The sequence below is a fragment of the Lampris incognitus genome, chromosome 14 (genome assembly GCF_029633865.1).
Source record: "Lampris incognitus isolate fLamInc1 chromosome 14, fLamInc1.hap2, whole genome shotgun sequence".
NCBI lineage: Eukaryota > Metazoa > Chordata > Actinopteri > Lampriformes > Lampridae > Lampris > Lampris incognitus.
The window spans coordinates 13,981,385-13,997,840 of NC_079224.1; the positions used below are offsets into that span (position 1 = coordinate 13,981,385).

Consider the following 16,456-nt stretch of genomic DNA (forward strand, 5'->3'; position numbering starts at 1 on the left):
TATTCAGTGAACACCATCTTCAAATAAGTGATCTCTCCCCCCACCTCCTCAGATCCATGTGACCTTCAACCCAGCGGGGTCCTATGCAGTGGAGGGTCTGAAGCCAGACACCCTGTACCGCTTCTCCTTGGCAGCCCGATCCGAGATGGGCCTAGGGGTCTATACTCAGCCAATAGAGGCCCGCACCGCCCAATCCAGTAAGTCCAGTAGTCCTTTGACCACCCGTCTTCTCCTTCTCATCTGTCCTCTCTCTCCTTGTACCCACTAACCGACGATAAAAGGTATGGTAACAATACAGATGTGACACTGCACTGTTTTGAATGAGGGTAGACAAGTGGAATTGGGTTTGCCGGCGTTTAAAGCAGACAGTACGGGCGACTCACAGCATCAAGCCGAATTCACAACGCAACACGTTCGACATAACTGCTGAAAACGCAGCTGTTGTCTCCACGTCACGCTTCCACTACCGCCAAACGCCCTCACCCTCGCACCCCTGTCACCAGCACTAACACCCCTGTCCTTCCAATTGAGAGCAAGCCCCCTGCTCACTGTCAAAGGTACGTTTAATGTGTCTTGATCCCGCATCTGTGAGCCACGCCGTGTTGTTCTGCACTGTGTCATCACATGCTTTAATGTCTAGTGCTTGGTGTTTGTGGTGGTTTTTTCTTTTTGTTTGTTTGTTTTTTTTTTTTATAAGATTCAGAGCAATGAACGTAGCCCATGGATATTCATGCTTTGTTCCAATTAATATTCGTCCTTACTGAAATGGCGAGATTAATTTTCATAACCGCCACCCTCGGTCGTGGAACGTCACGGGCCCTTGAGGGACCACGCTTGATTTAACCTCAGTAAAGCCCAGCTCGCCGCACCACCGGCACACAAGTAACAGCGCCCTGGTTTAGACATCCGAGGATCAGCAGTTAAAATTACAGCGGAGGGGAGGAGGGGGAGCCATTTTATCTCCTTCCTCTCCTCCGCTCTTATCTTCCACTCTGTGCCCACTCTCTTTGCTCTCTCTGCCTCCGAGGCAGTTCACTTCCTGTGCCGTCCCCTTCAAAAAAAACAACAAAAAACAGCTTTGATCTCATGGCGGTTTTTTGTCTTTTTTCCCCCCCGTCCTTTCCTTTTTTTGTTTTTTAATTTTCTCTTTATCAGGGTGTCAACATTTACCCCCCACCGCCGCCGCCGCTGCCGCTCTGTAAAACTGGAAATCGAGGCGCTGTTGTGATTCGGTCCGTCACAGTCCGGTGTCATCAGACCTTTGTTGTGTTTTCTCAGCTACCTGGTGGATTGGGGGACCACCTGGTGAGAGTCGGTTCCAGTTTACTCAGCCCCCCCCCCCCCCAGTCATTTGGAGGGGTGGAGTATCAGCCCCGTCCCCGCGCTCTCCACGTCAAATTCATCTTTTGAACCGGGGGAGGGCAGCAAAGTTCATTGCTCTGCTTATTTTAAAAAAAGAAAAAGAAACGAACGACATTTGACAGGCATGTGTGAAAGATCTGCTTCGGATCCTCCACCCTCATTTCATTTTCTTCCCCCTTGAAGAAGCAGCTATTTGTGTGTGTGCAGTGCTGAATAAGTTCATATTCGAGTTAGATGCATGAAACGTGTTTGTGCGAGCGCTGGCGTGTTTGTGTCCTAGACTATTTATTTGTTTGCCGTGTTGTTGTAGTTCCCCATTTTGAAATGAGTTCTTAGTTTCTTCCTGTTTTACCTCTGAACTGATGAGAATTGAGCATTGCGGGATTCCTCCTTTTTTAACCGTACCCACCTCCTATTGATTTAATGTAGTTTGCTGCAATCCCCGGGTCTCTGGAAATCCTCAGGAAGGCCCTCAAACCACCGATTCAAAACTTTTGTTTCTTTTTCTGGGCCCACTGTTTACTTTATTTTAGCGTTAAAAACATATAAGAAGTGCCAGAGGAGGCTAGCTAGGGAATAGATATCCAGTCCCTATGAATTTATCTGTTTGTTTCCACAGATCCAAGCGAAGGCCTGACGCAAAGCTCCACTTGAATGTGGTGGGGGAAAAAAGATACCACATTTTTGCATCAGTTTGAATGTTTGCGAGAACGTACTCCCTCTTCCCTGCTCAGTTAAACTTTATCCTTTCGGTATTTCTACTACGATGCATTTGTTGACATTATACTTTATTTTCTTCTTTAATAATATCTATTTTTGTTCATTAGATATTAAAAGCAGGAAATAGATACACATTTTTTTTGGAGAGAACACATTTTTTTGTAATAACTATAGCACAGTACATAAATTGATATGCAGCAAATGCTCTCCATTTTTTGGGAAAAATCTCTTGTATCCTGCAAGTGTGTAGGGTTGTGCATATGCTTACACTTTCAGAGAGCCCACTTTATCCCAGCTGCAGCTCTCAGCCAAACCCGGAAGCCTGAAAAACACTCTTATCAAATTATCCTTTCCACATCGATGTGACAACCCATTCAACACCGACACAAACTCTTGTCACGTATACACGCTACACTATACACACGTATATACGCTACACTATACACACGTATATACGCCACACTATCCACTCTGTCACTTGTCTATGTACAGCAGATTTATCGTACCCTGTACACTGAGTGGTTACTGGTTTCATTTAACCGAGTTACTGTTGAAGAAAGATTTGCAGGGGATCAACGTTTCTCTCGGCTTTGAAGCCGACAGGCATTTCAACCTGCAGGGGGCGACAGGAATGGTGCCAAAAGAGGCATTCCTCCATAGACTACCGTTATAGTCTAAGGCTGTGAAACCTTGTAAGTCTAATGTTCCTTGTGTCCGTTCGGCATTCTGATTTCAGATAAATAATCATAGATTTTATCATCCAAAGCAAATGGACCCCCGTTGCCTCAAATTACCCTAAAATTATTATTTTTTAAAATCCATATTAGGCATAATACCTCGGTATTACGATATTGTAGCGACTCTGTACAGAGGGGAGTTCTGATTTGCGGAGTCAGTCTGTCGTCCCTCTGCTCTCTACCAATCACGGGAAAGCATGCTATGTCGGTAAGTGTGCATGCCTGTGGTTGGTGGAGCAGAGAAGTGGGGGGGGGGGTTGGGGGGGCTGGCTCGCTGGGTACTTATTAGCTCTGTTGTGTGTTGTCTATAAGTGTAGAGTTTTTGGGGTGTGGTTTTATTTTCATATATGAGTGCGCTATTGCTGCACCTCGGTGTTCTCTCGGTGCTGTTTGAGTGAATTAATAAGCTAAACTATTTGGGAATTCTACTTTTGTCTCCGCATCGTAATACATAATTTTTTCATTCATATATTTACAGAATTTATGTAAACTTTATTCAGTTAGATTGAGAAACAGCCCTGTAACCTCAACATCTATGAAAATAAAGAACGAGATGTTTCATATCGTTAATATGCATTTCTGTTTTTCTTTTTGTAAAGGAAGATAATTATAATTAGAGTTTTCTGTTTTTCTTTTTGTAAAGGAAGATAATTATAATTAGAGTTTTCTTTTTACCATGTGTTTAGTAAATTCAGAATTTTGTTAATATTTGTCTTCACAATTGAAGTTTCACACTGGGGAATTACATCAAAATAAGATATCACTCTATGCAGACGATGTAGAACTGTAGATGGAGTTAGGTGGTGCTGAAACATTACCACATAACTCTATAACTAAAGATATTTGGTCTTGGAATTTCGCTCTTAATTTTAACACTAAGTTGAGTAGAATTAACTGGAAAATTTGACTCTTTATTAAGTCATTTTAGAGGGAGGACAAATGTTACCTGGCTCAGAGTAAAATTTTACACAATTTGAGTAAAATTTACATTGTACATTGGCACTCTGGGAATTTGAAGGAAATTAATATAAACACCATCCATGAGAAGTTTCTAACCACAGATAAACAGGATGAAAAAATGATTTCCAGTCACATCGAGTTGCCACGTATGCCCCGCTGATCCATTAGATAGCAAAATGCTTTCAATCAAATTTAATTAAATTTACAGTGAAATAGAACATAATAGTCCGGCCATCTTGTTTTTTCAGCACTGCTGTTTTTGATATTGACGTTTACAGTATATTCCAGTACAGCAGAGTTCTTCAGCCAGCTATCATGAGCAGGTCATCGATTCAATGCCAGTAAAAAAAAGATGCATAGGATTCATTACAATTTGAGGTCTTTTCGACGTGAATATTGACAGAAAAAGGAGCGCCTTGGCACTCAAAATAAATGTTTCAGCTAGAACTTTTGAAATACTGGACAGGTGAAATTGCAGTGCATAATTTGTAGATTTTCATGCAGCCCACATGGCCCACACCATTGTGCCATTGGCTCAAAAATCATAAATAACCTGTTAGAAATTGATGCATGGGCAATACTGAGCCCCTCCCAGAATGATCGTGGAAAAAAATGAAAATGTTCTTTAACATTAGGGCAATCCTTCTTCCTAAAGTGTTTTTATTTTTCAATCTGAGGGCGATGCATAGCACATTCTCTGTGACAAATCTGTTTTGTAGCTACAATCGGACACGTTAGTTAAGGCAAGGCACATGGTCTTGTTGAAGAATGTCATCTCACCCTTGCATGGGAACACCAATTTAATGACTGACGCTGAATAATAACAGACTATTAACAAGGACCCGACGAGCACTGCCACGAAAATCGTAGCAAAGATACTTCTGTAGTCACCGGACCCAGAATAAAGCGCGCGGCGTCACATCACAACCCTATCACGACCCACTTCCTAGTTGGACTGCTCACGTATGCATCCTGGTGGTTGGCAGTACACACTACAACTAGTGGTCATTTGAATTAAAGTGCAAATGATCTCCAGTGCCCCCCCCAACCCACCCACCCACCGACCCACATCTCCCAGTCACTGTGGTAGTAATGACATGTCGCGGCATTGCTAATGCTGCGTATGAAGGGGCCAAATGAAACCAGTAACCACTGTATTACTAGAGGCAGCAGGGGCAGAGAGATTAGGGACAGAAATATACAAAATCATGTGGAAGGAATAAGCCTTGTTATATCTACGGAGCATTTTATATTCAGGTCAACCCACCTGCTAGTCAGTTCCTAAGCTAGGACTCCGGTCACATAACGACATAGCGCTAATTCTCTCGTAGCCTCTGCGCTAGCACAGTAGTAATGTGGCGCGGCCAATCTCTCAGTTCAGAGCTCAGCATCCCTTTATCGCATTGGGTTTGTTTTTATTTTGTTTTGTTTGCTTGATCCGTGCCCCTCCTCCGTGTGGTTGTGCCCCCCCCCCTCCCCTTCCCCCCCCTGCAGCCCCATCTGCCCCACCTCAGGAGGTGCATCTGGTCAGCCTGAGCTCCACCAGCATCAAGGTGAGTTGGGTGGCACCGCCCGCTGCTAGTCGCCACGGCGCCATCGTGCGCTACACGGTCAGCTACAGAGCCCTGGCTGGAGATGATTTGGAGCGCCACCAGGTGACGGGCATCGGTGCGGACGCCACCAGCTACTTGCTGGAGGGTCTGGAGAAGTGGACCGAGTATCAGGTGTGGGTGAGGGCGCACACTGATGTGGGCCCAGGCCCTGAGAGCGCCCCGGTGCGGATCAGAACCAAAGAGGATGGTAGGTTGGCTACTCCCCCACCCCCGAAACGGAGTGCCCCGAGAGCCCTCTCAGCTCCGTCTCTCGTGGGCCTTCTGCTGTTTTTCCTGCTCCTTACTCACTTCCACTTATTTTAACTGGTACTTTATACTGCTCCTATGTCCTCTCTCTCTCTCTCTCTCTCTCTCTCTCTCTCTCTCTCTCTCTCTATCTATCTATCTCTCGCTTGCTTGGTTCATCAGTTAGGAGTTAACATAATGATGGTAATGGTCACTTCTTCCCTTTTGATTTTCTCTGACGTGGAAACCTTCTGTCCATTGCAGGTCAAGGCTCATCAGCCACTGCTGACCTGCTTCTCGCTCTCTCTTGCTCTCTCTCTCTCCCTCATTTTCTGGTTTACTTCCCTGTACTCCGTCCTTATTCGCAGCTCCCATCGAGCAAACTCCACAACCTGGAGAAGTGGAGCAAAACTCTCCCCTGCCTTTCTGTCCTCCTCTCTTTCTTCATCCGTCTCTCTTTATCTCCCTCAATCCCTTCTTTTTTTTCCCCCCACTCGTGCTTCTTTTGTTTGCTGTGTGATAGAGAGTGGCTGCTCCCAGGAGGCAGTCGTCTATAATTAATATGTTTGAAGTTTGCCGCAACACAGTTAATTTCATACCAGAATTAGGGCTAATGCAGACAACGCTAGACCACATGCTGTCCCACACAGGGTGTTTTTTGGGGACATGGAAGAGGAGGCGGATGTGAAGTGAATTTAGAGATGATTTTAACATACAGCCAAGGCCAAAGATGACTGCCTCCCTCCAAAGCACTCTAGTCTATAAAAAAAACTCATAAGTCGTTATTTTGATAGCTTTTGGCTCCTCACCACAAAACACTGAACTGAGGGGAAAAAAAGCCCTAGCTCAGCATGTTTCCTCTCCCTCTCTTTCTCTCTCTCATCTCTGACCCAATTTTTGCGGTCAGTGCCGGGTGCCCCTCCCAGGAAGCTAGAGGTCGAAGCGGTGAACTCCACGGCCATCAGGGTCACCTGGAAACCCCCCTTGCAGGGAAAGCAGCACGGCCAGATCCGAGGCTATCAGGTCATCTTCTCCCGTCTGGAGAACGGTGAACCACGAGGCCAGCCCAACATCATGGACGTGGCGCTGCCAGAGGCCCAGGTACCGGACCGCGTCTTAACCATCTGTCTTCTCTTGCTGTCCGTTTCTTTCTCTCTCTCTCTCTCTCTCTCTCTCTCTCTCTCTCTCTCTCTCTCTCTCTCTCTTCTCTCTCTCTCTCTCTCTCTCTCTCTCTCTCTCTCTCTCTCTCTCTCTGTCTCTCTTGCTCGCTCACTTGTTCCGTTTCTGGCTCTCTTTTTTTTTATTTTCATTTCCTGTTTCTTGTCCGTGTCTCTCTTTTTTCCATCTCTCCCCCATTTCCCTTCCATTCCTACTCTCAGAATCCATGCCTCATTTGCCCCGCGCCAGGTGACACTTGTGGAAAGTGTCCAATTTGTTCTGTGCTCTATTCACCGCTCTGTCGACTGCGGGATCCCCTACTGCCAACAACCCCCCACCCACCACCACCTCACCCATTTCTCCCTCTTTTTACGCCTGTCTCCACATTCCCAAGCCTGCTCCTCCTCCTCCTCCTCTCTCTCTCTCTCTCTCTCTCTCTCTCTCTCTCTCTCTCTCTCTCTCTCTCTCTCTCTCTCTTTTCCTGTCGAAAGTGACATTTGACTCCAAATTACCCCTTGGTGCTACCCAGCTCCCCCTGGCATGGGATTAGCAGCTTAAACAAGTACCATGCTAATTCTAATAGCTGTTAAATATTTTATATGTGTATTACATCGGCGGGGAGGGCTTAGCAGAATCAATGCACCTCTCTTCCTGGTGTTAGTGGTAATACATATGCACTGCCTTGTTACCGTTTTTATAAATTAGAGCTATTTTCCCAGCGCCACCCTCTGCACATTAATGCATACAGCTCTGAATCGCCCAAAGCTGAGTGCCGCCGCAAAATAGATGAGAGATTGTAATCCTTACGAGGGATTCGGAGATTCATGAATATCTTGAAACCAAAAACCCCTACCCTATCACATCCCCACCCCAACACTACACTCTCTATCTCTCTCCTCCCCTTCCCTAACACGAGGGGGAGAGACCAGCCACGAGCATTTTAAATCCTCCTCTGGATCGTTCACCAAGGGGGTAACATTTACATGCCCCCCCCCTTCCCCCAGTAGAGGCATCTCATTGGAGGGAGTAGGTTTTCCCCTGGTCAGACGAGCTCCAGTAGAGGTATTTATGAGCAGCCCTGAGTGTGTCTTTGAGGAGTGCGCTGATAAATGCTTAACGTCGTTTAAGGGAGATCAGCGGGTCGCTGGTTCAGTTCCCAGGCTTTGCATGCTGCTGCCGTGCCCTTGAGCGCGCTGTTAAACCTCATTTGCCTCGGCAAACACCCCGCCACATTATCACTGACACTACGTTGGTGTGGAGGTGCCGTGAAAGTCACCTTGGGATGAAATGCTGAAACGTGCTGTATCCCAACTGAAGCTGCACGGGGTGGTGTTGATCCTACTGTTTCTGCCGCAGTGTAAAATGATAAAGGAAAAAATGCCCCCCCCCCTTTTCTCCCCAATTCTATCCGGCCAATTACCCTATTCTTCTGAGCTGTCCTGGTGACTGTTCCACCCCCTCTGCCGATCCGGGGAGGGCTGCAGACTACCTCATGCCTCCTTCGATACATGTGGCGTCGCCAGCCGCTTCTTTTCACCTGACAGTTGAGGAGTTTCCCCAGGGGGACGTAGCGCGTGGGAGGATCACGCTATCCCCCCCCCCCCGAACAGGCGCCCCGACCAACCAGAGGAGGCGCCAGCGCAGCGACCAGGACACACACCCGCATCCGGCTTCCCACCCGGAGACACGGCCAATTGTGTCTGTAAGGACGCCCGACCAAGCCGGGGGTAACACAGGGATTCGAACCGGCGATCTCCCGTGTTGGTAGGCAACGAAATAGACCGCTACGCCACCCGGAGGCCCCAGAGTTATTTTCGTTTAGCCTTCTACCACACTAGTAGCCTACTCTCCATCAGATGAAGTGGCACTTTTTAAACATGGAAATGCGTACATTCAGAACTGTTCTGTGTGGGGTATCCACATGAAAGATGGCCCCGTGTGTGGGGTATCCACATGAAAGATGGCCCCGTGTGTGGGGTATCCACAGGAAAGACGGCCCCGTGTGTGGGGTATCCACAGGAAAGACGGCCCCGTGTGTGGGGTATCCACAGGAAAGACGGCCCCGTGTGTGGGGTATCCACAGGAAAGACGGCCCCGTGTGTGGGGTATCCACAGGAAAGACAGCCCCGAATGACCCCTGGCAGGTTGGCTGATATGTCTTGGCAATTTCTTTCCACCTAGTTCCTCTCGTATTCACCCCCGAGCCCAGCGGTGCCGTCATGCGGTACAGAGACACTTCTCTTGAGGTCTGGGTGTGCATCCGGGTAACTGACAGCAGGAACTGCGTCCCGTGGTCTGGGGGAAGGAGCGTCGGTGGCACGGCGCTTATCTTCCTGAAAAGCGTCTTTGTGTCGACTCGCTCGGGCTTGTTCGAGTTCAGTTGTGTTTGTGAAAGCTGAACTTAACGCGACCCCCTCCTGCCCGAACAGACGTCACACCGCAGCCTTGTCTCGCTGCACCTGGCCCACACATGATACGCAAAACCGCACTTGGCTGCGAGGAGCGCCTATCACCTGTATATCTGGAACCTTGAATAACAACCCCCCCACTCCCCCACCCCCCCGCCTTTCCTCCTTCTCACGCCCTCCTTACTCACCCTTCCTGGCCTGGGGGGGGCGGGTGAGTGAATTACCAGAGGCTTGCGTGCATGCCGGTTACCCCCGGATGAGTCACCTCAAAAGATTAGATTCTGCGAGGCGGTGATCCGTTAACCGACGTGCCCGGGCTGGGCCTGTACGCCATTACGGACCTCACAGTCTGCAGGGGCCCTGAACGGTGCCGTCCCAGTTTACGTAGACCCAAAACGGCCTTCGGTACAAGCCCTCCTTTCTCACACGTCACGCCATTCACGTCGCCGCGCAGATCTGCCGTGGAAAAAAACAACAAGGCAGATAACGTGAGCCAGCCTGCCCGCGGTAGCGGTGAGCGCCCCATCTGGCCCCGAGGAGAACGTGACTCAGCCCGCAGTCAGTCGGATCCTCACAACACACGCTCGTAGCTGTGGACAACAAAAGCTGTTTTGTTTTTTGTTTTTTTTACACTTCGGCACATTCTTTCTCACAGGAATTTTTTTTTCTTTTGATTTTTTTTTTTTTAGGAAGGTGTTTGCGTCGGTTTTACCGCTGACCTTTGACCTACACTTGACGCAACAGCGAACCGAAGCCGAGAGAGAAAAAGCGACCCAAGTCCTCCACTACTCGTTCAAAACCACACTTACGCTCACCTCAGGACTTCTCAATTCAACTGTCAAGGCTAATTGATTTGAAATCCTTTCAAAAGAAGGAATGTCTTCACCCCCCCGCCCCCCTCTTCCACCCCCCCCCCCACCCCCCAGTACTAGATGAAACGCTGTTAGGAGCGCTTGCGAGTGCGTGGGTGATATAAGCGCTTCTTTTCTTCTTTTCAAGCGCAAGCCCACACAGCGTGCTCATTTCCCTGCTAAATTTAAACCGGGGGGGGGGGGGGCTAGGTTGACAGTCTAACCATACCGACCCCCCCTCCCAGCCATATTGCTATCAGGGCGAGGTGGCTCCAACCTGAGTGGGCATCTCAACGCCACACATCCTGCCGCACAGCGGTCCACCCGTGTCTGGCTCCAGGCTTGTGTTCTCCATATACACATACTCCAAACTAAAGTACTGAGATAGGGAGTGCAGGTAGTGTAGCGGTCTATTCGTTGCCTGCCGACACGGGGGTCGTCAGTTCGAATCCCCATTACCTCCGGCTTGGTCGGGTGTCCCTACAGACACAATTGGCCGTGTCCGCGGGTGGGAAGCCGGATTGTGGGTGTGTGTCCTGGTCACCGCACTAGCGCCTCCTCTGGCCGGTCGGGGCGCCTGTTCAGGGGAGAGGGGGAAATGGCGTGATCCTCCCACGTGCTCTGTCCCCCTGGTGAAACTCCTGGCTGTCAGGTGAAAAGACGCGGCTGGTGACTCCACGTGTATGGGAGGAGGCATGCGGTAGTCTGCAGCCCTCCCCGGATCGGCAGAGGTGTTGGGGCAGCGACCGGGGCGGCTCGGAAGAGCGGGGTAATTGGCCGGGTACAGTTGGGGTGGGGGGGGGGGGGATCTGAAAAAAAAATATTGAGATAATGTAACGATAGAAACCATTAGGTGTTGGTCCTGATGTCTGGCCCGGTACGTGCTCTGTAGGAGTTCGCCTCTCTGAACAAGTTTGCCTCCATTCAGGAATACTTTTCAAGGTTCATTTCATATGACCACCCCTGATTTCGAGAGTATTTGGCTGTGTGTTTGTGTCTGCCTGCGTGTGTGTGTGTGTGTGTGTGTGTGTGTGTGTGTGTGTTTTGGTGTGTGTGTGCGCACACTTGTTCAGACACACTCACGGAGGCAATGCTTCACTGCCTCTGCAGCCTTGGCTGCCTCAGATTGGAGTTGAATGGTACTGAGAAAAAAAGAAAAGGGAAGAGAAGAGGAGAGGAGCACCTCAGCCCGTTTCACTCCATCAATCATGACAGCTCCTTCTCTTCCACATCACTCGTTCCCCCCATCCCGTCTTTATAGCCACACATCTCGGCCTGTGTCATTACATTTGCATTCACCTGCCTGCAAATTACACAAACCCGTTTCCATAAATGGCGCTTATCAGTGCTGATGCGTTCCCAGCATGCTCAGGCATTTCCCAAATATGAATGGGGGGGGATAATTTATACATTTTCCCGAGGATTTAAACAGCAAGCGGAAGCAAGGAAGCGATTAATGCCCGAGACGTGATAAGAACTCATCTGCGAACCTTAATATGTGCACTCCTCCGTTGACATAGCGCGAGGAGTCGATGCCAGTAAACAAATTAAGCAATTTAGCACGTCGCAAACTGTCATTGGTAGAGTTAAGCAGCAGCTGTTCATAAATACTGGTCGTCGGCGCCCTGCTACGTCGGGGGGTAGCGCGAGGCCGCGGTTTCTGCTGAGCTTGCTGTCTGCAGCACCCTCGCAGCCAGGACTGTCTGCAGGCCCGGCCGCCGTCCTGCTGCTGCTGATGCCCTCGTGATGAAGACCCACCCTCTTGCAGGGAAGTGGAGGAGAGGGTTTCATATAGGAGGACCACTCCATCAAGCCCTGCCTTTTTCTTTTTTTGGGGGGGGGGGTATTTTCCACCTTTTATTTGATAGCGATGGTAGAGATAGAGAGAGACGGGAAAGGCAGGGGAGAGAGAGGGGATAACATGCCCAGGCAGGATTCGAACCCAGGCCGCTGCGGTAAGGACTGAGCCTTACGAGGTACACGCTCTACTAGGTGAGCCACCAGGGCGCCCCAATGTTGTTTTTTTTTTTTTTAATGATTTAACACTGCTAGAAAGAGAGAGAGAGAGGTAGACAGAGTGGGGGAGCTTGACCATTGTCATGCTGTTTTGTCTTGAAGGTCAGGACTGTGGCGGCAATGCCGTTTTCACTAACTATCATCCTGCGGTCGGACAAAGCCCGTTGTCACAGGTCACATGTTTTGTGAGGCTGCATAGTTGGACATGAGGCGTAAAATATTTGTAAAATATTAAGATGGTCCATATTTGGACCATTTGGCATTACGATGGCGCGGCAGTTAGCGCGATCGCCTCACAGCAAGAAGGCCCAGGTTTCGAACCCCGGGGTTGTCCAACCCTGGGGGGGTCGTCCCAGGTCGTCCTCTGTGTGGAGTGCGCATGGTCTCCCCGTGTCTGCGGTGGGGTTTTCTCCGGGTGCCGCGGTTTCCCCCCACCATCAAAACGACATGCATGTTAGGGTTAATACTCCTGCCCATGCCCCTGAGCAAGGCATGGCAGGGTGAACTGGAGTTGGTCCCCGGGCGCTGCACGGCGGCCACCCACTGCCCGTAGCTACACAGCTAGGATGGATTAGATGCAGAGAGGAGTTTCCCCACGGGGATTAATATGGTATACCCAAAAAAGAAAAGCGTAGTGAGATGGGTGGCGCAGTGGGCCGTGTTCGGTTATCGCGAAAACCAAACCGCGGCGTTTCGGCCAAGCTGCAGTCAGATGAGTAACAAGGCAGCGCGTCACATTTCCAGCCGAGTATCTGGAACAATGAGGACTGTCTCAACCGGTGCTCAACACAGTTAATACGTCCTCCCCCACCAAAACAAAACATACACACACTCCATTTGGCATCCTCTCCTCTCCCTCCTCTTCTCACTCTCACTTCCCCTCTCTCCTTTGTCTCTCTCTTCTGTACCATGTGACGCCGTTGACACCTACGTTCATCTGTCTCTGAGCGAAAAAAAGACGCCCTCTTTTTTTCTGTTGTGTTGCCTCTGACTCATCCCTCTTCCTGTTATATGTCCTGTGTCTTCTCTCCCCATCAGTGGAATATTGAGGAGTCCACCGAGCATGTGAGTAGCCCCGGTGTGTGCTGCTGGGTCGTGTTGCCGGGCAGGTTTCTTAACCCTCTCTACAACTTCGGGAGCTCTTGTGTGCGCTCGTGTGATTGCATTTGCTCGCGTGTGTGTGTGTGTGTGTACAGTGTGTGTGTGTGCATATGTGTGTGTGTGCTTCATTTTCTGTGGTTGCGTGTGTGTTTATTTGTGTGTACGGGGTCATGCTGGTAATTAACTCCCCTCTTTGTGTGAGTTTTTGTTGAAAATCCCTAACCCAATCAAAACCACAGCGAGGGAAAAGTGTGCTTTAACAATTTATGCTCGTTTGCTCCGTGTGTGCGCGTGTTTGTGTGTGTCTGTGTGTGCGCGTAATAAAAACATGCACTCCGAATCATCGTAAACCATAAAGCGTGATTGCTCTTTTTTCACCTTATCATTCTGCATGACTAATTCTTGAACATTTGAGCGTTAAACCAAACCCGCAGCACCCGCGGAGCACTCAGACGTGTGATCTGAGGGGCTTACTGAACAGAGCCGCCTTCCTGAAGTGCCTTCCTCCCGTCATCCCAGCATCCACACGCTGCTCTCAGAAGCTTTGTGTCGCCACCCCAGTGTGACGCTGACATTAATCGGGCTCCCCTAACCTGCTGTCTCCCCCGCTGTGCCGGGTGATGTGTCTATCTGAGGGGAGGAGCCGTGCACCTTATCAGACTCCGCACATCTCTCCACAATTGCCACCGGCCTTTTATGTTCTTTTCATTTGCCCGGATGGCGGCCTCGCTATTCTGCAGCTGTCTGTCACGTGGCCCCTTTGTTACGGCTTATTGCCTCCTCGAGATATCGCGCCGCCGCTTACGTATTCAGAAATTCAATAGGACTGACATAAAAAAAAAGGTGGAAATTGAATAAAACAGAATGAGAAGATTTGCATTTGCTGACAGAGGCTGCCGTGGAATACGTTTAGGAAATTTGGGCGGCTTGCGTGACCTCTGATATCCAGCCAGGCCCATCTTGTAGTCTATTCTGCTTTGAACTGTGGAGGTTAGTGTAGCCCAGTATATGATGAGGTAGCCCAAATGTGTCCCAGCCAATTACTGTTTACTTACTATAATATGTGTGTTTCTGGGCGGCACGGTGGCTCAGCGGTTAGTGCAGTCGCCTCACAGCAAGAAGGTCCTGGGTTCGAGCCCCGGGGTAGTCCAACCTCGGGGGTCATCCTGGGTCATCCTCTGTGTGGAGTTTGCTGTTCTCCCCGTGTCTGAGTGGGTTTCCCCCGGGTGCTGCGGTTTCCTCCCACAGTCCAAAGACATGTAGGTCAGGTGGATCGGCCGTACTAAATTGCCCCTAGGTGTGAATGTGTGTGCCGGTCCTGTGATGGCCTGGCGGGGCGGCCTGTCCAGGGTGTCTCGTTGCCTGCCACCCAATGACTGCTGGGATAGGCTCCATCATCCCACGACCCTGAGAGCAGGATAAGCGGGTTGGATAATGGATGGATGGATAGATGGGTGTTCTTCTTTATCGCTTCATAAGTTAGCACATAAAAAGTGCGAGGAAAGCGGGTTGAGAGAGAAGTGATAAGTTGCAGCACAGCTCTTAAGGCTGCATTCACACCGGATCCGGTGATCTGGCACCTTCCTGCAGGACCGTGCGGATGTGTCGCTACATTTTTACTGCCATAAAAGACACACATGCACGCACACACAAACAAAGGGAGTGCTCTCGTCTGGAGGATAGTTGCGCGTCTTTGGTTTGATCGGCGCCGGTTTACGCTATTGGCCGCCACAGCGTGACGTTGGGTTGCGCTCCGGCAAAAGTTGATTCTGGTTCTGCTTCTTGCCGCGTGGCTGCTGTGTTTTTTTTTGTTTTTTGTTTGCCAAACCCCCTGCGGTATGCACCGCTGCAGCCTAAACGCACAACCCTCATTCAAATGAATGGGGGTGGGGGGTGGAGGGGGGGGTGGCGTTTCAGTAACGTCCCAAATAAGACTTGGTGGTGTGCAGCACAGTCACACAGCCAGAGTTCTCAGGCTGTTCACACGGCTTCGTCTAGGCTGCGGTGTCCGGCCTCTCTTGGGGTTCATCTTGATTAACGCCTGACAGATGCAGCGTAGCTCTCTGTCAGATGAAGCCATTTGGGAGAGAGGTCCCTCCTCTGTTGCTCTCCCTGAGGTCACTTCCTGTTTCTCCTCCGTTAAAGGTTTTTTTAAGGGAGTTGTTCCTTACACGATGAGAGGGTCGAAGGACAGGATGTTGCGTTGCTGTAAAGGCCCCTGACGCAGATTTTTACTTTGTGATATGGGGCTATACAAATAAAATTGACTTAACTTGACACCCCCCCCCTGCACTCTGTTATTTCTGGGGCAGCCGTCTTCAGAAGTCAGGTATCGTTGAGCACACGTGTCAAAATGTCACTCCAGCTTATAACACATGCGCAAGGACGCGTGTTATGAGACCTGTTTCTAAATTGATCATGTCGTAGTCTTTTTATTTCGCTCCCATTTTCCTCCCCAGTTGTACTTGGCCAATTACCCCCACACTTCTGAGCCGTCCCGGGGTCGCTGTTCCACCCCCTCTGCCGATCCAGGGAGGGCTGCAGACCACCACATGCCTCCTCCCATACACGTGGCGTCGCCAGCTGCTTCTTTTCACCTGGCACTGAGGAGTTTCGCCAGGGGGACGTAGCGCGTGGGAGGATCACGTTATTCCCCCACCAGTTACCCCTCCCCCCTGAAGAGGCACCCCCGACCGACCAGAGGAGGTGCTAGTGCAGCGACCAGGACACATACCCACACCCGGCTTCCCACCCGCAGACACGGCCAGTTGTGTCTGTAGGGATGCCCGACCAAGCCGGAGGTAACACGGGGATTCGAACCGCCGATCCCCGTGTTGGTTGCAAACGGAATAGACCGCCACGCCACCTGCACACCCTCGCTCTCTCTCTTTTTTTTTTGCAATTGCAGTTCAAATCACGCAGAGTACATTAATCCCATATCTTTAAGAGGAAGGAATAACATGCGAATCTATTTGTTTTTATAAAGCCAGCACCGGTGTTCCCCAGGCGTCCTCCGCGCTAGCGAGGAGAGCGGCACGGGGAACGCAGAGGTTGAATCCATTTCTCCATCTCGTCGACTTGATAATCTCAGTAATGCCCGCTGGTGCTGTTCTCAGCATTCGCGCTGGAGGAAACTTTGAAGCCTCGCATCTTTTATTTTCCGCCGAGTTTTAAAAGTGATCCCAGACCCAAAATCCGACCTTGCGAGAATAGCGGGGAGGTGGCGGTGATGTAGGGGGGGGGGGCACGGCTGCAGATGACACTGCTGAGACCGTCAAAGTCATTTTACATGATTTAAGTAATGA

The 16,456-nt window shown here is 50.0% G+C and overlaps 1 protein-coding gene across 1 annotated transcript in view; it reads left to right on the top strand.

The window, feature by feature from the left end:
• LOC130124096 (receptor-type tyrosine-protein phosphatase F-like) overlaps positions 1-16,456 on the top strand; it is a 170,711-nt gene that overhangs the window by 98,067 nt on the left and 56,188 nt on the right. Inside the window, exons 10-13 of the mRNA XM_056293492.1 lie at positions 53-197; positions 5,274-5,579; positions 6,525-6,718; positions 13,089-13,115. Coding sequence (XP_056149467.1) covers positions 53-197; positions 5,274-5,579; positions 6,525-6,718; positions 13,089-13,115 — 672 coding nt within the window. The remainder of the gene's footprint in view (positions 1-52; positions 198-5,273; positions 5,580-6,524; positions 6,719-13,088; positions 13,116-16,456) is intronic.